The sequence below is a fragment of the Onychostoma macrolepis genome, chromosome 07 (assembly GCF_012432095.1).
Source record: "Onychostoma macrolepis isolate SWU-2019 chromosome 07, ASM1243209v1, whole genome shotgun sequence".
NCBI classification, from domain to species: Eukaryota; Metazoa; Chordata; class Actinopteri; order Cypriniformes; family Cyprinidae; genus Onychostoma; species Onychostoma macrolepis.
In genome coordinates, this window is record NC_081161.1 from 36688397 (window position 1) to 36713255 (window position 24859).

A 24859-nucleotide genomic window follows, 5' to 3' on the forward strand; every position below is an offset into this window, starting at 1 on the left:
ATAATACTTTGATGTATTTTTGGAGAGTACCAGTTAACACAACATCACAGGATAAATTTGAGGAATCAAATCTAATCAATTATGAGCTATGACCAGGAGGCAAAATCTGTAACTAGCCAAATGATACACTGCCATTTTGTATTCATGCAGCTAAGAATTATTCAGTGTTCATGTTGCTAAATATAATAGCGATGTTGTCAGGCACTGTAATTTAGCAACAAGGTTATTATTTGCATTTAGCCACAGTGCCAGATCATCACTTATGTAACCAAAGTTAACTGATTAAATGAAGAAATGATGCAAAATTATGCTTATGAAAGTGTGGTTGGATGTCTTAGACGGGGTTATAGGCTGGGGTTTAGATGTTTGGTCTGGTGGTCTCCCAGCCTGGCCAGCTAACAAGTGCCCCGAAACCATTCTAAAACCATCAAACCAGACTTCAAAGTTTTCTCATTTCAAATAATCATCTGTCTCCCACTTTTAATGCTGCCTGTGCAACAAATTGGTGCCTTGCACATCAGTAGGCTACATTTCTATGTTTCATATTCTTTAAGGGTTTCATATGATAACCATAAAAGGTCAATAGCACATGAATCAATCACACATAGGCCTACTATAAAATTCAGCTTCACAAAAAGGACACAATCTGTAGCTGGTGAATTCCGAGTTGACAAGAAATCAGCAGTAGACAGAGAAATGACTCACTGCATAAATCAAGCAAAATTATGTCACACCACCCTGTTGCCCACAACAGGAAGTGAACACAATAGCAGCCATATACTGCCAGAAGAGATCCAGTGGAATGTGTATTGTCTACTAGCTGCAAAAACACTCTGGGCCAGAACACATTATGTACTTTCTGTTTTAATCGGTCATCTTATTAATTGTTTTGCTGTAAAACCAAATGCTGTACCAACGTACTGATGTCACTGTTTCACTTTTAGTCACTTCTCAGAATATAATAAATAAGTTTGATATGAGATCACTGTTTCTCATTATAGTTTGTGATAGTTTCTTCCTCTTTCTCACAAGGGGACCATCATTCCTAAATGCTACTTTTATAGTTTCAAATAAAAATTGTGTTTTTAAAATGGATACCAAAAGCTTTGGTTCTGATATTTTAGTTTTATAGTTTCAACTATGAAATTCTAAAATGAAATTACTCAGTTTTATAGTGTTACATCTGTTCATTTAAGTGGTATGTTATCAGATGGTTACATTTCAAAACTGACCTCACTTCCTATCTGACAGTTTAGCAGACAGCATTATGTTCTCTTCCTGTATAAAGCTACACTGTGCTTTTTAAACACTTTTAAAGACTGTGGTGCAGGTTGTGTCAGTTCATTCATTTGTTTCAGGCCAAAAGATTTGATTATATTGAACACTGCTGTCTTTATGCTTTCTGTTCAGTCCTTGAGTGAATTGTTTTGGTCCATTTTATTTTATTTCTCTCTCTCTTTATTCTGTTTCCTTTCCACCTCTCATCTTTTGGATGGTGATATGTGGATTGGTGCTGAAGGCCATGCTGAGTGCAGAATAAGAATCAAATGGGAGGAAAAGACTTAACAGATGTCAGCACCCCTTTTGGAAAACACAGGTTTGCAGCTCATTTGAACTTTAGGATAGAATTTGTTGTATAGAAATCTGCCAGTACGATTCTCAAGCTCTCTTTCATTGTTTTTATAGATCGAAAACTGAAACTCACTTAAAACCCCCTTATTGTCATCATGTAAGACTTGTCTTAGTGATTTCTGTTATTCCCCTTTATGGAAGGGGAAAAGTAAAGAAATGTGACTGATCACACAGAGCAGGTCTGTCATGCTGGGTGCATTTCCTGTGAGCCTATCATGATGACACTGAATATGTGACAGTCACACACTCTCAGGCCTGGATGTAATGCAAATTCAATTACATTTGGATTTTTATATGGTTCAACCTTGTTACTGTCTTTTTATTATTGAGTCAGTGGCAAGAAATAAAAATGTTATAGTGTTTCTGTGACATTTTACAGTTAGCCTAATTAAATATATTGCAAGTAATTATGACAACATGTACAAGCAACGCCTCTATTTAGCTTTTATTTATTGGTATCATGTCTCCATATGTTACATGCTTAGTACATCAATCATTTGGCACTCTCTATATTTCTTTTAGGATTGTCAAATTCTGTAATTTCAGCAGTTGACGCTAACGCAAATGTATCCTGGCGCAGTTTTATATATCTTTGCTCCCACCTTGTGGACAGATACACCATTACATTGGTTCAATAATCCTTTAGTCAGATTTATTAAATTAATTTGAAATGAATGATTTATTGCACAGCTGGAAAGGCTCTATCTCAAACTACCAAATAAAAATGAATGGCTAAAATGAGTGAATAACTTAAAGACTGAAAGAAATGAATGATTAGAAGAAAATTAGTATTATGTATGTATGTATGTATGAATCTATGTTTAAAATGCAACAATTTGATCCAGACAGAATGGCTTGGTTAGCACATATTAACATTGCTGTTCCTTTACTTGTTTCACAGTGATTTTATTCCAGCTTTCTACTGTGTATTTTATATAAGCCATCAAATATCATAGCCTGCTGTAGGAAACTTTTTCCTCATCGAAGCAGAGACCAGGAGACGTTGGGATATCTTTCATACAGAAGTTACTCTTTATTGAGAACTCGCTGTGTGTCGCTGCAATCATCCAAGTCTAACTAAAGCAGTGATACATTGTAGTTTATATTCATTCAGGGGGCAGTTCTTAGGAATGGAGACAAAGCACCTGGGTGACGACCTTAAACAAAGCATGCAAATGAAGTATTCAGGTATAGCAACCTGCCCCATTTAACCACTCCTAATCCAATCAGCATAACTGCCCAAAGATTGGGGCAGGGGTACCAAGAGCCATTATAAACAAAAGGTGAGAGTCTCCGAGAATGGCTCATTGGATTTACAATAAGAGAACAGGAACTGGCAGGAACCTCTTGCTACAAACTTTGTTTAACAGAATCGTTCATCTGATGTCATCATCTTCATAGATGCTAAATACAATGTACCTAACTTTTTCAGTTTATATTGGAACCTAGATTTAACATTTTATAAATTTGTAATCCAACACTGCAAATATATATTTAAACTGTGTTCTTCTTTTCCTCCTTCTTAACAGTTTATGACAACAGCAATGACTACCATATGTGTAGATCTATGATTTCGGTCATTATTCAGACATTTTTCTGGTATTTTTTCTTCTCTCATTGGTTGGTTTGTTGTCTCTGAACTGATCAAGTTTAATTGCCGAACTCACAACATGCTAATTCAATATTCCTTTTATTATTATCATTATTATTATCCAAATAGTGAAATACTGTAAATATGGTTGTAGTCCTTTGTTCTGTAGGCTAATTCATGCAGCAGTGGGTAAAGTATATTTTGCAGATAAACACATGCTGCTAAAACCACCAGTCATCATTTTAAATAAAATTAATCTAAGCAATTTCTATATATGTTTTTTTTTTTAAATCTCATAAAACTAATTAATATGTATTTAAATTTCCAATGATTGGCCTTTATTTCAGCTGTGGATAATGGGCGGGGCTTCCAGCCAACTAGGAAAGTCTGGAAAAGACCAGTGATTGCAACCAATGAGTTAATTATGACTTCTGTTTGACATAATAAGCAGCTGCTGTTGAAGTAGCCAATCAACACATCCAACTGCTAACAAGTCAATCAACATTACACATTTAAAATATAGCGGTCAGACCTATGTTGTCATTCTTATATGTGTTTTAATGCTAATGTAGGTTTGGTAGTGTTTTAGGCTACCACACAACGGCTGCTTTAGTTAATCAGTGGCTATGGCTTTTGGATTTGTTTCAGGGTAATTGTTTTCTAAGACCTTTTTTTCTGTATGTAACATGAATCCATTAGCAACTTGGATTTGTTTATTTCTCATTAGAGGGCTGCTTCTCCTGTGTGCAGTAACTTGTGCTCTGCGTGACTCTAAAAATACATTGCAACAGTCCTCCAGACTACCACAAGGTAAGGGCTTGCAGAAAGATGGCTTTCATTATAAGTTTAATATGGGTTGTTTCAAACTGCATCTTTGTCTTGTTTTGCTCATAGTTCCCATTGTGGTTGAATGCAAGGCCCATGCCCTGTTCATCTCGGTAGACCTACCACCTTCTGGCAGTGAGCCTCGTTTTGAGGCCATTGGTGCGTTTTTAGTGTGTGGTTGGAGATATAGATGTATATGTATATTTAATTCAGTAGTTTTAATGTGGTGTTTACACTTATTTATTTATTCCCCCTCCTTTCTGGTTTCTTAGATGCCACAGGTGCGTATCCTGTCACAGAGAGCTATGGGGCTCAGTGTGGTTACACTTACTCTGCCCATCCTTTGGTGGGTCTTGTTCATCTCAGAGCTTCGTACTTCTCATGTCACACGGGAAATCAGGTACAGAATCCAAAATAGAAAGTTCAAAAGAAGAACTGTTTAAGTATTTTGTTACTTGATCAAATTAATGTGTATTTAAGTTATTGCATTTCCATAACTGTTTGGCAAAGCTGTAGCTTTTCTATCTTATAGAAGTGGTCTTTAAAACCTTCTGTTCAAAGAATTCCAAAATGTGTCACGGTTTGCACCAATATTAAGCATCGTGACTGTTTTCAGCATTGAGAAATTGGTTGTGCACCAAACAGAATGTATGAATGCTTTCTTGGGGATTGACGTGTAGTGTCTGTTGACCCTTTCCGTTGGGGTCACAGGAATGCAATTAAAATGTGTTCTAAACTAGTAGTAGTTTGTGACCCCTCAAAATATTGTATTTCAATCAAATGTAGCCTTTTTTAGTATGAGTTGTCTTTCACAAATGACCCCAAACTTATAACTTGTGGTGTTTTGCTGCTTTTTCAGAATGATGAGGTCTTCACCTTCATGTTTGGGTTGTTCATTATGTATGAGAGTGGCAAAGAATTGTTTTTCAATGTCTCCAAGACTTGCTCTGTTCCTCCTTTCCCTCCAAGGGTGGTTACTTGTGAGGAGAACTACATGGAGGTATGAGTTGAAGCTTTTTTTTTTTTTTTTTTTTTTCCTTCCATTATGGCGTTTGACCTGCTTTATTTGTAAAGTGTTTTTCCTCTTCCCCTCTAGGTGTCTGTGAGAACTGATCTACCTTCTCCTACAGCTGGCAGTATTAAAGAAGGCTTCTCTGCAGCTTCAGCTGTGGTGAGCAGCTAGTTCTTGTTCTTAAGGGTTCACTTTTAAATCGTGGTCTTTAGTACATTTGTTTGCTACCAGGCCCAAAGTTCAGCTGTTGAGGCCTGGCAGGTGATGCTACAACAAGAGGGCCAGCAGTCTGAGGTCATGTCAGCTGAAGATGCTGCTACTCTGGGCTACTTCATAATGGTCACCCCTGGCAGACTTGTGTTTCGAACAACCTTTGGACAACGTCATGCTTCTGTAAAAATGGTATGGTGGTTAATGTCGTCTAACTGACTCTGAATAGGGGCATGTGACCTGATCTCAGACATTTACACATTTAGGACTGCTCTGTAATCTCAATTTCTGCTTTGAACTTGTTTCAGGTCAATGGTGTTGCGGTTGAAGTGATCCAAGCCACAGTGTTTTTCAGACAGAACTGGATGGTGGTCATGGTGGACCTGGTTGCTGCCTGTTCACTGGGTAAGAAAATGTGTGTGTGGTTTTGTCCCCCCCCCCAATCCCCCATCCGTTACTGACTCTCTGTAGAGTTGCAAGAGTAACCTTCAGGTTCCGTGCACTGGTTTACACTGACTCTTTCAGATGAAGGCACTTTTGATGGCTACAGACTTCACTGGAGGACCCCTGCAGTAATGACTCCTCTGGTTGTTGGACCCTCTGAACTGAGGAGCGAGTACATAGGCATGGGAGTTGATGGTGAGGTTGTAGATGAACAGGCCGCGACAGACCGAGGCTATTCTGTGACAATCGGTGAAGACACTGTGGACAGTAGCATCCCCTTTGCTGCTGAGGGAGGAATACGAAAGGTATGATCCTGGAATTGGTTTAAAGCAGTGGTTCTCAAACCTCTGTGAAGTACCCTCAGCACTGCACATTTTGTATGTCTCCCTATATCTGACACCCATTTCAGGACTTGTAGTCTCCACTGTTGAGCTGAGTTGAATCAGGTGTGATGGATAAGGGAGACGTACAAAATGTGCAGGGCTGGGGGTCCTCAGGATAGGTTTGAGAACCACTGGTTTAAAGAATCCTAAAGTGGATTAGGAGACTATGAACTGCATGTTTGTCTACAGAGCTTTGTGACTGGAAATGTGTATAATGAGCTGTACACAGTCCAGCTGACCTACCAGCAAAAGCTTGTAGACCAGAATGGTGTGGTGACCAAGCATAATGCGGTCCGGCAGATGGCTACTCCACCAATTCCTCGTTCTCCCTTTTCAGTTAACCGTGAGTTGAAACGAGTATGTTTGGGCATATCACCTGCTTCTTTGGGTGACGGTTTACTTTAACTGTACTTACCCAGAAACAACCCTTGAGGAGCGAGTCTTCCAGGTCTACCTGGGTAATATTCCTTTTGATGTGGAACTGGTGTCCGTGGAGCTGAATGGGCAGGAGATCTCTGTATTGACTGCTGCAAAGATGGGATACTCCATCACCAGAGTCCCAGAAGAAGAAAATTCCTTTGCGTACATCATTAGGGTGCCATTTGATGACCGACTTGTTGTGAAGCAGGTGAGGTTTGCTTTTGTATCTTCTAGGTCAGGACTTTTTGTAATGCACTGTTTCAAAGCCGTTTTACAGAAAGTCATGTTAATATTTTCATGCATTCATGTTAGCAGTTTGAAGTACAGTGATCTTTAACATGGGCTTTGTGACCACTCAGGCAATTGAGATGCATAGGTGGTGTACACTTTAGCAAGTGTATTGTATGTTGAAGTTGGACAGATGGTATTTATATAAAGAGCTGGCTAAGATACTTTTGTAACAGACTTTTGCAGGCAGTTGATTTGCTATAGTGTACAGCTTGATGTGGTGTGTGTATCATGTAAGATTCTCAAATGGACTTGGACTTGCTGCATGCTTGTAAGACCAAGCAGCCCTAACTTCAGGCCCATGTGTGAAATGTTTGTCGTCGGTTTCAGTGTATTGTCTCTTGCAGTACCTTTCGGCTGGCTCTTTTGAGTACACTCTGGATATTAAATGGACTTTGAACATCAGGCCTCAGATGGAGGCCTATTACCACTTTTCTTCTGTGTCTGCTCTAATCGCTGATGCCTGTAAGAACCATTTAACTTTTCAGCACTTTAAAAGTTAAGGTTTTATGCTTTTAGATACGAGACCATCTTCAGATTAATCAAACACTTTTGAGACTTCTAGTACTCCATGCCTTCCAATCGTTTGAGGGCGTTTTTAATTTTGTCTCCACAGTACCTCCAGTGTTTGACGGCATGTGTACTGACAATGGCATAAGCTTCATGAGTGACCATCAGCAGTATGACTACTTGTGGGACATTGCCATTGGGTCTTACACTCTGACCCCACAGCTGGCATCTGAGCGTGGCTACATCCTGACCAATGACAGCACCACATTAATATTGGCTGTGCCTCTATTTACCATTGGATACGTTTATGAGGTTAAACTTAACCACAAGCAGGGCCCAGTTGCAGAAGCCACTTTAAACTTCTCATAATTGCCCCTTGAGTTGACTGGCTGAAATTTAACCTGAATCCTCCTTGCGTTATAGGGTATTACTCTGAAGCAGTTCTACGGCACTTTTGAACTTCTCACCAGAAGTGCTAAAACCCTGGAGATTGAGCAGTCTTCAGCCAAACGCTGCCTTTTCCAAACCACTGAGCTTTTGGGTAATGTAATGGCTGTTACTGACTTGCATAATGCTTTGACTTGCTTAATCTATTACAGGTCTAGGGATGAAGTGGTGTGTAAAGTGACTAAGTTTTGTTTATTTTTTTTTTGCAACTGAACACTTTCCTTTTTGCAGTATGCTCTACTGAGGGTGTGATGACTGTAGTGACAGACATCACTAAAGCGGTACCTTCTGCTGATCCTGCCAGAACCACACTGTTGGACAGAAGCTGCAGGCCCCAAGAAACTGATGAGACCAGAGTCCTTTTCTCTTTTGGACTTAACACTTGTGGGACTAGATTTCATGTAAGGGTGTTTAGATGTTGTTGTTTTTTTCCTGTGAAATCTGGCAAGATGTCACTATTCAACTTCCTGCTTTTCAGATTGATTGGCAGTATGTGACCTATGAAAATGAGATAACATTTCATGAGTTGTATTCCACGGACAGCAGGCCAGTCATCACAAGAGATGCTGCATACAGGTATGTTATTGAGGGTCTGAGCACCCCTAGTGAATTTACTTTTAATGTGGCGTTTTAAAACGAAGAGAAAGTGCTAAAGCCGTGCAACTGTGACTCTGCTTGTTTCAAAATGGTTTACAAGACCTTCTGACTTGTTAATCAGAATGACCATAAGGTGCATTTACCCAGTACGTGGCATTGAAAGCCTTTTTGTGGACCGAAAGTTTAGAGCGGAGACACCTGGAATTGGACAAATCAAGGACCCTGTGAAGGGCAAGTTAACCTGCTTAATTGCCTATGATTTGGAACTATTTGGTGTTTGTAAGGGCTTATCTTTATTTTAATTTTTTTCCAGTTCCTCCCCAAATGCTTAAGCCCATGCAACCACAGAAACGCACTGTTATGAAGCCCTCTTTTCAGGGATCTGCTGCAAGGAAACCAGCTGACTATGCACGAGTGGGCCAGTGGAGCGAGCCCCTAGACAAATATGCCCAGTGGTCACTAGGTGGTTTTTTTTATTGTATTTTCATCTGTTTACAAGTCATGGCAACTTATGTCTTTACAGTACTTTAACTCCTCTGAATAAGTTGAGCGACTTTGTTTAAACTTGTACAACCAAGTTAATTTTACTTGCAACCAGCAACTGAAGTTCAAGTTAAAATGGATAATTTTAAATGTTAACTTATCTTTGTTTTTCCCCTAGGTCCTAATGGAGGCTTTTAGATCGATGTGATTTTAATCAACTTGAATCTTAAGAGTTTGTCTTGTGCTGTGTAAAATAAAAGTACTTTTTTCTTCAAGCACTTTGCTTTTTTTTTTTTTTTTTTTTTTTCTCCACACTGTGTTCTTGATCTTTTAAAACCGTAATGTCTTAACTTATGCCATCAAGAGTTTTAAACTGTACAAGTCAGTTTTGGTATGTCAGTTACTGGGTATCAGCCCATGACTTACTGACACTGTCCTGTATGCTCAAATGGAGCCCGTTTACCATGGAGCCTCTGTTATAGAACAGGCCTCCTGTGTCTACACTGTGCAGGGAGCCCCATGTCTGCTGAGGTCCAGTGTGGAGTGTTAAGGGAGGTGCTTTGGGCACAATCTGTGGATTCTGGGTGGGAGCCATACAACTTGTACTGCTGGTTGGGCATGTACTCAGAGTCTTTGTGCTCTGAAGAAAAGCCAACTGGGTCTGTGACTGGACCAAGTTCTGAATCAGGCTTTGGGTCAGGATGTGATTCTGATGGTGGGTCTGGGTTAGGATTTGCTGGTTTGGATGAGCCAGTGCTCTTGTCAGGTTAAGGTTGTGGTGCTGGTTTGGGTGTAGCTGCAGTTTTTCCCTCCAGTCCTCCTGCTGCTGCCGATGGATCTTCATGTGAGCATTTCTACTTTTGATTTTATAGAACATCCTGAAATGACAATTTGTAAGGTCAAAAGGAAGGCTAGATGCCAACACCCAAAATAAGCACTTATTTGCCATTTTAAAAAAAAGGCCATGACTTTCAAACCTAGTAAGTACTAAACACAAGCAAAATTTGCATATACTTACTTTCCACACTGTTTACAGGGAAAGTTTGTGGGAAGTGGTGGGGTATTAATCAGTCGGTCAATACTGGCTTGGTTAACCAACACCTTTGGGGCTGGAGGAACCTGTGGATGATTAAGATACCACGTTTTGTAACAATTGCTAAAAAGGGCTCCAAATAAGTATTGAAAAATTATTACGCTGTACTCCCAGGAAATATGCAAATCATAGGCTGTAGGCATTATACTTTGGTCACACTTTATATTAGGTGGCCTTAACTATATACTTATTCTGGTCATTGTATTGCAAAACACTTGCTGCTATTGAGGTGGGATATGGGTAAGTTTAGGGACAGATTTGGTAGTATGGGTAGGTTTAAGGGTGGGGTAAGGTGAATGGGTCAACAGTGTAATTTAATTGCAGAAATTAATTGGATGTAATATGTATTCTCAAAAATATGTAAAAACATGTACACTAAGTGCATTTGTATCAAATGATTAATTTAAATGTAAGTACATAGTTAAGGCAATCTAATATAAAGTGGGACCTATACTTTTATGTAACTGGTAAGAGGGAGAATGTTCTGCCAAAACAAGCATTTCCTCAGCTGACCATAATAGCATGCAGTGTAGCCAACTTGGCAATTTTGTTGCTAAATTTAGCAACTTTTCAGACTACCCTAGCAACTTTTTCTTCCAAAAGCACCTAGCAACAAATTTAGCTATTTTTACAATTTGGCAACTTTTGATAAGTGACTCAAACGATAAAAAGGCACACATTTTATATCTAAATTACACAAAAAGAGGAAACCGAAGATGCCTAGCAGTACACACACATGAATTAAGTTAGTTGCTATTTGCAATTGTTCAATTTAATAATAATTGAATAACTGTTCATTTATGATACAACTTGTTAGCTTGTACCTGCAACTGTTGATCAGTTAGTACGCTGTAAGAAAAATATCTAGAAAAATGGAAAAGGTACTAATAATTTTCCAGGACATTATCCGTTGTAATCCTGCATCCCGAAAACACAAAATGTACAATGCTTAACTTAAAATGCAGGTCAAAAACCTGTGAAAAATCAATACGGAAGATTTCTTCATATTAACGTAGTAGATTGTGCCCTATTTTTACAGACTTTTCTTACAGTGTAGAATACTAACTACTAATACACTGCTTAACTATAATGGTTCAGAATGTATAGTTTTACTAACTTACTAGCTAACAAAAAAACCTTAAATTGTTCAAAAATGTGTAAGTTTTTTTTCAATAATTCAGTTGTATTTAAAAAGACAGTTATTTATATTTTAATTATGCATTTATATTAATTTACGAACAAATTTAAATCAACATTTATAAACTATTTTTGATGAGATTTGATACAGTGACAATTTTGCGTCGTGATTACGTAATGACGTCATCGCGTAATGACGTCACAACATCATTTAGCAACAAATTGACCTTCCTTTAGCATCTTCCCCTGAAAATTAGTTGGCAACACTGATAGCACGTTTCTAATAGATTCCTGTTTGACGCGCATGCGCATTTATGCAGCGAAATTCAGCGTAGGCTCGCGTGCTGTCGGGGCGAGCGCCTTTTCTCCCCATTTTAAAATGGAATTACTCGCATGAATTTCTCACTATTTACAGAAGAGGATATGACCGTAAAATGTAAGTCATGCACTGTGAAAATATTTCTTAAACGGCAAACGAAATCTGTCAAAGCACCTGACATGGCAGGCCATGCTAAAATATATGCTCTTCTTGATTTTGTTTGAAGCATTCTCAAGTTTTAGACAGCTTGGGGAGTACAATATTACTAAGCGTTATTACTAAACTATTTTTCAGATGTTTTGTACAGAAACAAAACTTTTCGAAAATTTGAATCAATTGAACCGATTTCGCAAAATGATCCACAGGCTGGAGTCACCTGCTGGTCCAAGCAAAACATGACATTTTACGAACCAAGTGTAATCTATTAAATTAATTAAAAATAAAATAAATTAAATAGCCTACCATTAAATATAAAGGTTAAGTTAAAATTGTGTTCAATGTGCAGTGTTTGTGTGTGTTAGGTAAGGCTGGGCAAACAGGTCAGTTAAAAGCAATTGCATATCATTCACATTTTTGTATTAAATTAATAAAAAAATCAGCCTATATCATAAAAACCATCATTACACACCCATTGTGTATAGTCTGACACTGTTGTGCAGTGATCTAAGCCAGTCACTTACCTGACTGATGGCTGCTGCAATTCTCTCTTCCTCCAGACTTTCTTTTTCTCTTTCCCTCTGTTTGTTTTGTTTCTCTGAAAGCCTCTTGGAGTTGTAGTAGAATTCAATACACTGTGACACCTGCTTTGTTCTCACCTGAAAGTATGAGAACTGTAAATACTCTGATCTCTGATATTTGGTGGTTTGGAGTAGCAAATATTCAATATATTACCATTTTGTGTATAAAGGAGAAATCTTTTCCATAAATTGCAAATGCTTTATGGAACAGTCTTTGTTCACTCAAACTCCATATATCCATGCCTAAATGGAAAGTGAAACAGGATTAGTCTTGAATAAAATGCTGACTGTAAAAGTTTTTGACAATCAACAAATGAGTATTTACCAGAATAGTGATAGTTTTCTGATGGAGGGGAGTCTTTAAACAACAGCATCTCCAGCGCTGCCTGTTACCAGGGAAAATGAAATTATTATTTTGTGAAAAACAGTCATCAGAAGTCATGATTACCAAGGACATTATGAATTGGTAACTGTGAAAGCAATCACAAAATATCATAAATCTACAAACATGAATTCATAATCAATATTGCACTTACTAGAATGTTTCCCTCGCAATGAGACAGGCTATGAAGAGCAAGCTCCAGATTGGCGCCACCTCCTGGTAGAACACTGGAGGCACTCAGGTCAAGAAGATTCTCCACTGAGGTTTGAGATCACACACATTAATGAAGAAAAAACTAGTGGTTCAATGGTAATTAAAATATTTAATTTTGATTACCGTGCTGTAAAAGGGTGTCATTTTGTTCTAACTCTGCCCAAGGTTTCCATAGCAACTCCTCCCTGATTGGTTCCTCTGGACACACCTCATGCTCTCTTCCTATTATCAGATCTGGCAGCTCAGCTTGGAACTCTGGGCCTATATTTATGCACCTTGGGTGTGAATGTGACAAAGTTTAATGAAATCATCTGTCTCAGAAAAGCTTGACGCATAAGTTTCTTAACCCTCTGGGTAAATTTCACATATCACTTATTTTTTTTATTTTGTTAAATTATTTACTTTATTGGAATGGTATGAAACTTGGTAAAGATTTTGGCACTTGCTATGTGAACACACACACACACACACACACAAATCATGGGCATGATCTGAAAAGGTTAAATGGTCACCTTTCTATTGATCACGGTCATTGAAAATGAATGGGAAGCAATTTTTTGTGGAAAAAAATGTTTGGTACTGCACCCAAACAAAATCTTATTGAGACCTCGTTTATCTGTGATATCAACCTCAAATTTGGAACACAACTTGTTTAGATTCATGGCTTTGATTTTCTTGCTGTTTTTGAGTATAATATGTTTTGAAAATATATATATTTCATATAAAAAATGGTATTTTGTGCATTTTTCATAACAATAAAGTTCAATAACTTTTGTTTCACTTAAACTTCATCAGTAATCTGCCATGAATTCTTTAAGAAGAGACCAAACTTAAGTCTGTGCTCCAGGGGCCTGTTTTATAAAACAAGTTTACCAAATAAGCCAGGCTTATTTCAGTTAGTCTGAATTATTTTGAGCCAAATCAACTGACAATATGTCAGACTAACTAAAATAAACCTGGCTTATTTGGTAAACTAGTTTTATGAAACAGGCCCCAGTTCAAGATTTACGACAGTTTAAGTTGGAAATTAAATTTTCAGTGGTTCGCAGGTATTAAATGGATCATAACTATTCCATAAATATAATTTAGAACCAATCATTTCCTAAAAAACTAAATGTAAATTAAAAAAAAAATCAAGCTACATTATAGAACATTCATTTAATTGAAATTAAAAAAAAAAAAAAAAAAAAATTTGACCACCATGTGAACAACACCAGAGGGTTAAAATAAGGAAGATTCAACACAACCAAGCAAATGCTCACCAAATCAAGAAAGAAAAAACAAATTGTGCATTATTTATCTCCTGACAGATTATTGTTGTCAAATAAGTAACAATTTATTTTGGCTGTTCAGACATGCTCTCCATAAAAAATAAAACATTTGTATTAGCTGAAATGATACAAATGCTTCATTTATGACACCAATGAGCAACCAAAACTGAGAAAAACAAACAAATATTTGAATGCTGACCTTTGTGAGTCATCATCTTTCCTATCGTCTGTCCACAGTGCTCTGTTTTCCACAGCTAGGGAAGACAGTAAGTTGCAAAAGAGTCCCGTTCCACTACGTGTTGGGTTTAGCATTGGAGGTGGCGTATAGTGAGGTGTAGTTTTTTCCCAGTTCTCCATGAGCTCTTTATTCATCTGGATCACACTGTTGAATGGGACTCCGGTATATACGGAACTGGGAACATTCTACATGAGGCAAATAAAGGTGCATGTGAGTGATTCTGCTTAAAATGATGCTCCCGAGCCAAGCACAGCTAATAGTTGAAAGCATAAAGGCTTGTGATTTTAACCTGTAACAGTTAAAGAACCCTGAAGTATATAAAGTATATATATATTTCACATGTTGCATATTACTACCGTTCAAAATTATTTTTTTTTAAAGTAATTTTTTTTTGTTTTAGAAAGAAGTGTCTTATGCTCACCAACACTGTATTTATTTAATCAGGAAATACAGTAAAAACAGTAATATTGTAAAATATTATTACAGTTTTATTTATAACAGTTTTCTATTTAAATATACTTTAAATGTAATTTTTTTCTTCAGAAATTATTCTAATGTGCTTATTTGGTTCACAAGAAACAGTTCCTATTATTATCAATGTTGCATGCTTTGCATGTTGCATGTTTTTTTCATGGAAGCCATGATAATATTGTTCAGGATTCTTTGATGAATAGAAAGTTTAAAAAGAAAAAATAAATAGAATTTATTTAAAATAGATTTTTTTTTTTTGTAGCATTATAAATACCTTTACTGTCACTTATTCAGCAAGGATCCGTTAAATTGATCAAAAAAGCATTAATTTGTCTAAAGTTTCTTGACAATCTTACTGACCCCAAACTTTTGAATTCTACAAAATGATATAGTAAATTAATGGTATCTTGCCTGTGTGGTGAAGGACCCCAGAGATTTGTCTGAGGACCCAGGACCGAAGTTTAGTCCGTAACCGAATCGTGTTCCTTCTCCTGGCCCTGACCCCTGCACATGGAGACTAGACTGGTGTAGAGAAGGTCCAAATGAATGCGATGATTGCCCCATCTGTCAAAAAAAGAAAAGAAAAAAAGGTAGTATACAGTGTAATGATTGTTGCATACTAGCATAACCAGCTTAAAATGCAGAACATTTAAATTAAATGGGCTGCTGTTAGGTTAAAGCCATTGATGCATCAGTCGATTATGCTTGACCAGGCTAACAATCTGCCTGAATGTGCAGATGACAAACCTGAGGCCAGGTCATGTGATCTTCGGATGTCCCGGGCTCGTGACCCAGCTCTTGTTGCACGCAGGCCTGGTGATGGTGATGTTGAACCAGTGCAGGGTTGAGGGACATCTGCAGTGAACAGTCTAAGCAAAAAAAGCACTTGTTTTATTAAAAGTCACACTTTAGGTTTAAAAATAACGACATGCCAAGACAGATCAACACACAAAACATGCCGTTATGTTACCCGTACCTTTCTGCAGGGAGTTAATATGTTTCAGATGAGCCCCGCCATGATCTGAATATACCAGAGAGGAGTTTGAATCTTGTGGAAGGTGCTGCGTTAAGTCCAGGCTGTCGCTGTCGTCAGCTTGCAACTGGAGCCAAATGGGGTGATTGAACCTGCCTGTGGAGGGTGAAGGTAAAGAAGGAAAGAACTGCAGCGACCCATCTGTCTGAGTTTGTATCTGTGATTGGCACAAGATCTGGCTGGGCAAGAAGTGTTGAGGGCGTTTAGGAGGAGAGAAGGATGGAGCAGGCAGGGGCGTTGGCGGTGGGCTAAGAACCAGAGGGAAAGAGAGGGCATGTGACGGAGGAGTAGAGCTGTTAAAGCCGCTCTGCTCTTCTCCGCCCGGCATTCGGGTTACGCTACGACTGCAAAATGCTTCGGTGAATGAATCCAGTTTTTGTTGCTGACGCCCAGTTGTTTCATAACTCTCTGATGCCTCTTGTTGGTGGCAGTGAGTACTCCAGTCGGCCTCATAAGCTCCAGCTTGTGCCTTGTTCCTGTTGAGTCCCATAGAGGACACAGGGGACGTATTCCCCCAGTAAGAAGCGTTCCCAGTTTGATCTAATCCATTCAGAGCGCTCCCGGTGCCATCCGTGGCTTCACACGGGACCTCAAACGGGCTGAGCCCACTTATAGAACCTTGCTGGTAAAGCTCGTGACTTGACCTTTGACTTTCTGTCTGGTGTCGAAACATGGGAGCGAAGGAGAGCGACTCGGGAGATGTATGGTCAGCCATATGGCTTGTTGCAAATGGCTGCACCTTCGAGTTAAAGGACGCTCATCGCATCTGAAAACTGAAGAGACACACAAAGACAATCAGAAGTCATCAAAACCCTTTTAACCTCATGAACGTTAGTGAGCCAAACCACACAAACAAACGCAATGAGACATTTTCCCAACCGCTGAATGGTTTGTCTTTGTCTTCCTCTGTAACAGTTGGTTTTAAAGACAAATATTCATACAGAAATGCGGAAACGTTACAGCAATGAAAAAAACGGAGAAACGTCTACAGCTATCAAAAGAAAACAAACGGCCTTTGTTCTACGGCTTTGTTTAACTTTTTACTTTCTCTCTCATCCTTTGTTCTCACACTGTCTGTCTAGTACTCACCAGTGCTTTGCTTTTTTTATCCATAACCTGTTGTTTTTGTTGGTGTGCTATCCGTTCATGTCGACCTGTGAGTTGTTTGCTGTGTGTGACCCTTCTCTCCAGCTAACCAAATTAAAATACAGCCACGTGTGAAAGCAGGCGCTCTCTCTAGATCTTCCTCGCTTGTGCGCATTATCATACTTAAATGTGAAAACTCTTTCTCACACATATTTCTTTCACAGGTGCCACCGATCAAAAGGTAAGTCTTCGGTTGTCATAGAGTCACCCCCTCCCTTAAAACCCTGAACCGAAAACCACATCCTGAGGAAGCAGTCACGGATCTCCCTCTATCTCTGCCTTTCTATATCTCTCTCCCTCTTCTGTCTTGCTCTCCTCCTTAACCTCTTTTCCTTCTCAGTCTATTTTTATCCATTCTCCTACATCACATCACATACTCACAGTCTCCCATAGATCACCATCTTCTCTCGGTCCAATGGGGGTCTCACTCATGCTGAACAGACAGACGGTAGATCAAAAAGGGCTGATTCCAACCTAACCTTACTTTAGAATACTTTTTTCTTTAAATGAACAAAAGCTGCAGGATGAAAGTGTGTTGTCTTCAATGATGTTGGTAGGTTATGAGACCTTTTGGGCTTATTGTGCTTGCGGCTCGGAGTGTTATCTTGAGATTCGCATCTGTTGTGGTTAGTGACTTGAGTGTAAAGAACGTAAGAGTTGTCAAACTGGCAGGTAAGGCGTGGGTGTGCGTGTAAGTGTATACGATATGAGTGAGAGGCAAAGCTTCCTGTCAAGTATGTGTGTCGGTCATAAGAACAAGTTTGTGTTTTTTTTGTATTTGTATGCATGTGAACCGTTGTGTTTTTGTTAATGTTATGTGGTGTGTTAAATGATTAACATGATTGCTTTATTGAGATTTTGTGGATGCATATGTGTGTGTTTTTCTGTGCATGTGTTTGTGTGGGGGCGAAAAGACAAACTGTGTTTACGCCAGTGAGAATCTGTGGTTTCTCAAAGTCATGTGACGGGAAGTTGACCATGAAACAACGACAGAACAGGAAGTGGACAAGGGAAACCTCCGTACACCCCGCCTCCGCTCTCTCGCTCGCTTTCTGCAAGTGTATCCCTCTTATACCCACAATATAAAATCGTTTCCATACCGCATACATTGTCTCTGCACCCCTTTTTCCACCCACACGTAGTGTTTCCCTCTCTTTTCTCTCTCTCATGCCAACTTATCTGCATCATTTTAACTGTTAATTCTTAAATATAAGCAGTTTGGTATAATCATGCATTTTTATTTTGAATGACAGGACTATATTACAGGTCCACCCACTCTGTCTCAGTGCGTCATATCTCGGTCAGAGGCATTAAACTTTGAGAGACTGTGAATCTGGACGGCCCCCGCATAGGTTGTAGGTTTGGCAGTTTGGCTGATGAGGGTGATGTTAATTCAGTGGTGAGTACAGTATGAATGTACCTGCAGAAATCACCTACACAAACCTCACCATTAGCATAATGTGGGTGAAAGAATGAAGGTGTAAGACAATACGCCGAGAGAAAAGACAGATTCCTGGATCAGAGAAATGTAGATTTTTCACTCTCGCTGCCCTACTTTTTTTAGCTTTTGCCTTTAAAAATCTACTTTGTGCAAGTTTTTATATTCAAGAACAGAGAGTGGGGGAATTTAGGACTTAAAATACCAGCTTTGTTGCATGAAATGTTCATTCTTAAATCAATATCGCATACCTAAAAGCTATATGTGATCACATAATACTGGAGAACAGGGCGAGTGGGTTAAAGAGGGACAAAAACAGCATAGGATATAATTGATGGAAAGAGGAGTGTGGAGGCTGTTTTCTAGTTTTCTGTCATATGTGTGAAAGACTGAACAGAGGAGGGGGAAAGCAGCAGAGTGGTTTGGACTTTTTTTCCCCCTCACTGTCTATCATTCTATCAAACCGTTTATCTTATCTTTGAGACAACGTTCATAAGTGCATGCAGAGAGATCACAGACGAATGCGTTGAAAAATTAAAGAAGTGAGAGAGTAATGAAAGCTGAACCTAAAACTTGTTGAATGAGCCCTGAAGTTTAGGTTACGCAAATAAATGAATGTGCTTTTTTACAAGTGCGAGTTACGTCCCCAAAACCTGTAGTTTCTAATGAATTTAGGTGCTTCTCCATTATTAGTCTGATGCAGAGTGAAATGTGCTGATGATGCATTTTAGGAGGAGTAAGAATTCATTCATTTTAAAAATTCAGAAACGGCTAATGTGTTAAACAAGCTTCCACTAAATTTCTGTTGTCAAAATTTCAACGGACAACATGTGGCCATAATTTCATATCATAGCAAAGAAGAGAATAGCTGGAAATACATGACGATATGAAAATCCCTTTTACTCTTGTGCACAGTTACTGCTGTAGATTCTGTTGTATTGTTGGGTCTTGTAGCATGAATTGCTAGCATTGTGAGATTCTTCAGTTAAACTGTATAAAATAGTCTGTTAAATTATTTATTGTAAAGTATCAGACTCTATAGCCTACTTATGTCTGGCCGTCCATGTCTTCCCAGCTCTTTGACGGTAGACCTTTTTAAGTCGTAAAAGCATATACTATTATAAAGACTTTTAAATAATATTAATAAAGATTTTTAGTTTTGGAATTGTTTACATTTTGCTGGTGGCATTTTATAATAGCTGTAATGTAATGCTAAAATATATTAACCCAAATCAGATGATAAACACAAAAGTGTTCGCATACTGGTTCGTGGATAACCGGCCTGAAGTCTGTTTGAAAGAGACAAAATCTGCAATTTAGATTTATTATATTTTTTCATGGGTAGTCTTTTTCAGTGTTAAATGTTACGCATTATCCTATTGAGCCTTATTTAAATTATGTCTATAAGACGATCTTTGATTCAGTTTCATCAGTGTTAGACCTGTAAAAATGAAAAACAAAAAAGAGTAAGTGAATATATATGCAAATTAGAAAAATCTAGCATTAGAAGTTGCACAAAAGTGATACTAAATAACTTTTTGAATGTGTGCTTTTGTATGATTACGTGAATATATTTTGCAGTGGTTTTGTTCAAAAGGTTTTCAAATGTGAACCTAGACCACAAAACCAGTCTTAAGTCGCTGGGGTATATTTGTAGCAATAGCCAAAAATACACTGTATGGGTCAAAATGATAGATTTTTCTTTTATGCCAAAGATCATTAGTATATTAAGTAAAGATCATATTCCATGAAGATATTTTGTAAATTTCCTAGTGTAAATATATCAGAACATCATTTTTGATTAGTAATATGCATTGCTAAGAACTTTAAAGGCGATTTTCTCAATATTTAGATCTTTTTGCACCCTCAGATTCCAGATTTTCAGATAGTTGGATCTTGGCCAAATATTGTCCTAACAAACCATACATCGATGGAAAGCTTATGTATTCAGCTTTCAGATGATGTATAAATCTCAATTTCGAAAAATTGACACTTAAGACTGGTTTTGTGGTCCAGGGTCACAAATGAGATAATGATCAAATATAAAATGAGAGAGTCACGACAATCTCATCCATATAATGATTATTGATCAAATTTATCATTGATATTGTCAAATTGTTTTATTTGTTTATTAGTTCGGTTTTTTTTTTCATATCTAGAAATATGCTCTAGAATTTGCTCTAGACGAAATATTAGTAAATTTAACAAATTCTCAACTGAATGCTTTACTGTTTTTTTTTAAAATACATTCTAAAAATAATTATCGCAGAAGGCTAAACATGACTGCACATAGACAAGCTTCAGAGGCAATCTGTCCTTACAACAGCTTTAATAAAATCTTACATTTTTCACGCCATATCAAGTGTTTGTATATATGTATAAGAAAATTAGCACAAAATACCTTATTTTATTATCTAATGAAATTCAGACTCACTGTTGTTGTTGTTGTTGTTGTTGTTGTTTTTGTTTTTTTGTTTAAAGATTTTGTTCATGTTGAACAGGTGCTACCTAGACTGAATATCTTGCCTTTCATATAGTAAAACATATTCATAATTAAATAACTGCAACGATTGTTAAGTGATGTTTGATGAAGGACCCCCAGAGCCTCGCATACAAATACACAATTTATTTCTAAATGAAGATATACCATAGACTACTATTTTTTTTTTATATAAACATTGTTAGTATTACTATAGATTAAACCAGCTAACAAATTGCTTAAACTAATTTGTCTGATACAATTCATGTGTTTTACCTAAAATATCAGTCAATTTACATAAAGCCAGCTCTACATTTTTTTTTTTGTATTCCATTATTTTAAAATAATAAATTGCTAATTTGTTGTTGGTGACCATCGTCATGTTCAGTTTGACCCAATACATAATTATGGAGATCTGAGTTTTAAAATCAACTTAGCGCCCAACACTCATTCAGTACCTGAATAAAAGAAGACCTAACACTGTACTGTTTAAGTATTACTTATGCATATTAAAGCTAAATTTGGCTGCAATGATCAGTATACAGGAAATATGCCCTTGGAGGATGCCAACATCCTCACTGAATAAACACAGAACTCTTGCATAGACATAATTTAAATATCCAAACAGGTTAAAGGTACAATGCAGAAACTATTGCAATTCTGTTAGTAGAAGGATTCTTGTTAAATCCTAAGTCTTTTTTTTTTTCTTTTCAAGTGTAAAGTATAATAACTGAACTTTGAGGCTACTTTTTTATTTTATATATTTTCAGGAATAATCATCGCTTGGACTAGTAGTCTGCAGCACCTGAGTCATAAAGGTGGTTGTAGGACGTTATCCGTCAGGTGAGTTTAATTTCATAAATAACAATTCTGAATCAGTTTTCTCTACATGACATTATACTTTGCAATAATAGCCAAAAACATCAGAGAAAGTCCGCTTAATAGACGCTGTTGTATAAAGATGAAATGTACGGAAAAGACAGAAGAATCAGACAATACATTATTAAGAGCCCGAGTTATTAATAATTTGCAGGGTCCACCATCAACAAAAATAGGTCAATACTGACTGCTGTTTGTGTTAAAGGGAAGAACCTTGCAGACACTTAGTTGTTTAGGAATATCAGTCCCATAATCATTGACGCAGGTCTTCGAGGAACTACAATTGCACATAAAAGTTGAGACAGAAATTATCCTTGAAGCTACAAAAAAATAAAATAAATAAATCTTACCCCTTAAAAAATATTTTCTGAATGACTTCCAGAAATAGAAGCTTTGTTTTATTATATGTTTTTGTAGTTAGAACGCAGAACCAAGAACAGGTTTTCAAACTGCTTTTTCTCACAGGATTGTACGCAATCCAATTCTGTTTCTCATGAGAATGACTCACAAGGAAGCGTGTGGTCTACAGATTATCAGAAAATGATCAATATTCTACTTTGTCTTTCGCAATGCAAAGAAGCCACTGCAAAACACTAATGGAGCGGACTATTATTAGCGTTGAAAATGCTGGTAAGTTTTATCAAAGTACGCATCTCATAAAAGAAGACGTTCATCAATTAAATGTAAAAAGAAGTACATTACAGTCAAAAAGATGCCTCATTCAATCCACACTGAGTTTCTAATGTGTCCTCTGTACTCCAGTCATTTTCCGAAACTAGGCCTCAACATCAGTGAAATCTTTCATGCTACACACAGATCCATGTTGCTTAGATGAAACTGTTTTTGTGCAAGTCTACAAGTCTGGTGCAATACACAATCTTATGAGTTTCAAAAACAAGCGAAATGCGCCTGCATCGTTTTACATTCAAGATGTAAATACAAACAAGATGAGTGTCAGCACAGCCATGTCTGTCTTAAATAACTTTGTTTGCAGAACTGAAATACATGTGAACATACTTGCCTATTAGTCAGTTTTAGTGCTCGCTAACTCACTTCACTGTCTGTTTTGTTGTCTTGTTCATAAACTGAGTAAGATATCACTTACCTCTCAGTTTTGAAGTCGAGGCCTGCAGGACAGTTGAACCCTGCGAGTTACATGCACGTCTGTATACACGAGTGAATGAAGGAGGGATGCACTGTTAAGGTAAGATAGACAGAGAGAAAGACATGCAGGCTCTGCAGAGGCGTTAGTGATGGTTAACTTTTCGGTACGGCAGTCTTCTCTTGGTTCCTCTGATCTTTTGAAGCCTTTGTCATTGTGATCCTGGAAACGAGTGAGAAAAAACATCATACACTGTAGAGAGAGAGAGAGAGAGAGAGAAAAAAAACCTGTATTGCTCCGACTCAGACCTCAGAGGCAGCTCTCAGTTTGACAAAGCGCCTGTCCTTGCCCTTACTTTTTTTTTCACTCTCTCTTTCTTATCCATCTAGTATTTGGTTGCTATTTACTGCTATTAAATGCTGAAAAAAAACATTCTACAAGCTATTTGTTCCATGTTGTATTTTATTGTATTTCCATGGTCTCCTGTATCAACTCCAGGGGCTTCAAACAGGGGTCCGTGAAGGAACTTTACTGAGTAAGGAGAAGATGCTGATAATAATAATACTGAAAAAAGCATAATAAAATGAATACACAGAGTTGAAATAGAAATGTTTTTCATTTAAATAGCCATTGATTGTGGATATAACATGCTAAGAGAAGTTTTTTAGTGCACTGATTTATTGAAGTCAAAATATTATTTAACATTACGATACTACAACAAAACTAGTTTGAAGAGTATGACTGGAATAGTTCGCCCTAAAATGAAAATGTCATATTTTACTCGCCCTCGTGTCGTTCCAAATCTGTGTGAGTTTCTTATGTTGAACACAACAACTGTTCGATTACCAATATTCTTCAAAATATCTTCTTTTGTGTTCAACATAAGAAAGAAACGTACACGTTTGGAAGGACACGAAGGTGAGTAAATGATGACAAAATGTTAATTTTGGGGTAAACTATTCCTCAACAAAAAAAAGTAATCATTTCTTCACCTTCATGTTGTTCCAAAGCTATCAACATTCTTTCTTCTGCTGAACACCAAAGATATATTAAAGCAAGTTTTGGCTTTTTATGTTTATACACTGAAAGTTAAAGGGGTTCAAAAACAACACTGTCTTTTGTTGTATGAGACTTCTTTCAAATGATCTTCTTTTGTGTTCCACATGAGAAGTCGTACAGTTTGGAACGCATATGAGAATAAGTAATTAATGACAGAATTTTTATTTTTAAAGATTACAGCATTTGCAGGCTACCATCTCTACATGTAGATGACATATTTCGGTAGGCCATTATTAACGATGAGGTATGAAAATGATTGTTGAAATTGCAATGCAGCCACCCTCGTTCGATTTCATGCAGAGATTTTGAAGAGTTTGACAAACAACGGTATATTTCATATCGAAAGTCACTCTTTTGCTGAGAATAATATAAAGTTTGGTGATGATGATGGTAGTGATAATGGAGATGGTGATGCTTATGAAGAAATGTTTACGATGAAGATAGGGGTTCAAGATAACTGGGTTTAAAGAAGTTTAGTTATGTGAGTAGGCTGTAGCAGTAAAACCGAGAGTCAGGCATGACTGGGCATTGTTCGGTGAGGAGTTTCACATCAACGGGGCGAGAGGGGGCGTTGTATCGTTTTCTCTCGTCTCTCTTATTGAGAAGGAGGGAGGAAAAGGAGAGAGAGAATCAGATGATCAAGCCTGTACAAAACCCAAATCACACGAGAAGACAAGTGTGCTTCAAAGTTACCAGAAATGGTTCCTGATTTTAAAGGCATTTCAAGTGAATAACTTAAGTTGAATAAGATAAGCTGCTGTGTGATCTGGCTCCATTTTCAAAGTCTCAAAAAACCTGATTCGCTGCCGTCAAAAGTTGCCCAGAGTCAAAATGAAACCCCCATCCCCACAGAAAAGAAACACACAATCACACAGGTACACACACACACACACACACAAAGACACATCTGACAAATACAAGTAACACACACACGGGTTTGTGACCACACTCTGTCATCTCAAGAGTGCGACGTCGTGTTTTACCAGAAACACGTCGCTGTCTCCGTCGATTTTGAAATAT

At 37.7% G+C, this 24859-nt stretch overlaps 2 protein-coding genes and 1 long non-coding RNA gene across 7 annotated transcripts; 2 read left to right on the forward strand and 1 right to left on the reverse strand.

The window, feature by feature from the left end:
* Positions 1-3714: 3714 nt before the first annotated feature.
* zpax4 (zona pellucida protein AX 4) lies at positions 3715-9117 on the forward strand. Of its 2 annotated transcripts, none has more exons than XM_058782985.1 (19): positions 3715-3872; positions 3951-4033; positions 4118-4207; positions 4321-4448; positions 4908-5048; positions 5145-5219; positions 5292-5462; positions 5579-5675; positions 5796-6019; positions 6287-6440; positions 6517-6725; positions 7153-7270; positions 7422-7627; positions 7739-7856; positions 7994-8163; positions 8241-8338; positions 8460-8590; positions 8673-8822; positions 9021-9117. In XM_058782985.1, the coding sequence occupies exons 1-19, from the start codon at positions 3850-3852 to the stop codon at positions 9038-9040; spliced, it is 2406 nt and encodes an 801-aa protein (XP_058638968.1). In that variant the 5' UTR covers positions 3715-3849; the 3' UTR covers positions 9041-9117. The 2 variants fall into 2 exon arrangements, with proteins under 2 accessions (XP_058638968.1, XP_058638969.1); XM_058782986.1 differs by having other exon boundaries at positions 8481-8590.
* Positions 9118-9121: 4 nt separating this feature from the next.
* si:dkey-19b23.10 (uncharacterized) lies at positions 9122-23053 on the reverse strand. Of its 4 annotated transcripts, none has more exons than XM_058782989.1 (12): positions 22784-23053; positions 15680-16509; positions 15451-15572; positions 15115-15267; positions 14194-14417; positions 12847-12998; positions 12665-12768; positions 12454-12514; positions 12283-12371; positions 12072-12206; positions 9861-9961; positions 9122-9720 (listed from the first exon to the last, which is right to left on the reverse strand). In XM_058782989.1, exons 2-12 carry the CDS (start codon positions 16449-16451, stop codon positions 9243-9245), a joined length of 2391 nt encoding a protein of 796 aa, XP_058638972.1. In that variant the 5' UTR covers positions 16452-16509; positions 22784-23053; the 3' UTR covers positions 9122-9242. The 4 variants fall into 4 exon arrangements, with proteins under 4 accessions (XP_058638972.1, XP_058638973.1, XP_058638971.1 ...); XM_058782990.1 differs by lacking the exon at positions 22784-23053 and adding an exon at positions 17264-22762; XM_058782988.1 differs by lacking the exon at positions 22784-23053 and adding an exon at positions 16826-22762.
* On the forward strand, positions 9972-13016 carry LOC131544637 (uncharacterized). Its single transcript, XR_009272178.1, has 3 exons — positions 9972-11508; positions 12692-12773; positions 12889-13016. It is a non-coding gene; the product is annotated as an uncharacterized LOC131544637 (long non-coding RNA).
* Positions 23054-24859: the final 1806 nt, after the last annotated feature.

Coding starts and splice junctions, on each gene's coding strand:
- zpax4 (XM_058782985.1), top strand. CDS start 3,850: ATGGCTTTTGGATTTGTTTCAGG. Junction 4,208..4,320: donor GCCTCGTTTTGAGGCCATTG/GTGCGTTTTTAG, acceptor CTGGTTTCTTAG/ATGCCACAGGTGCGTATCCT. Junction 8,339..8,459: donor ACAAGAGATGCTGCATACAG/GTATGTTATTGA, acceptor ATGGTTTACAAG/ACCTTCTGACTTGTTAATCA.
- si:dkey-19b23.10 (XM_058782989.1), bottom strand. CDS start 16,451: ATGGCTGACCATACATCTCCCGAGTCGCTCTCCTTCGCTCCCATGTTT. Junction 15,573..15,679: donor TATTAACTCCCTGCAGAAAG/GTACGGGTAACA, acceptor TTTTTTGCTTAG/ACTGTTCACTGCAGATGTCC. Junction 12,515..12,664: donor ATTGCGAGGGAAACATTCTA/GTAAGTGCAATA, acceptor CCCTGGTAACAG/GCAGCGCTGGAGATGCTGTT.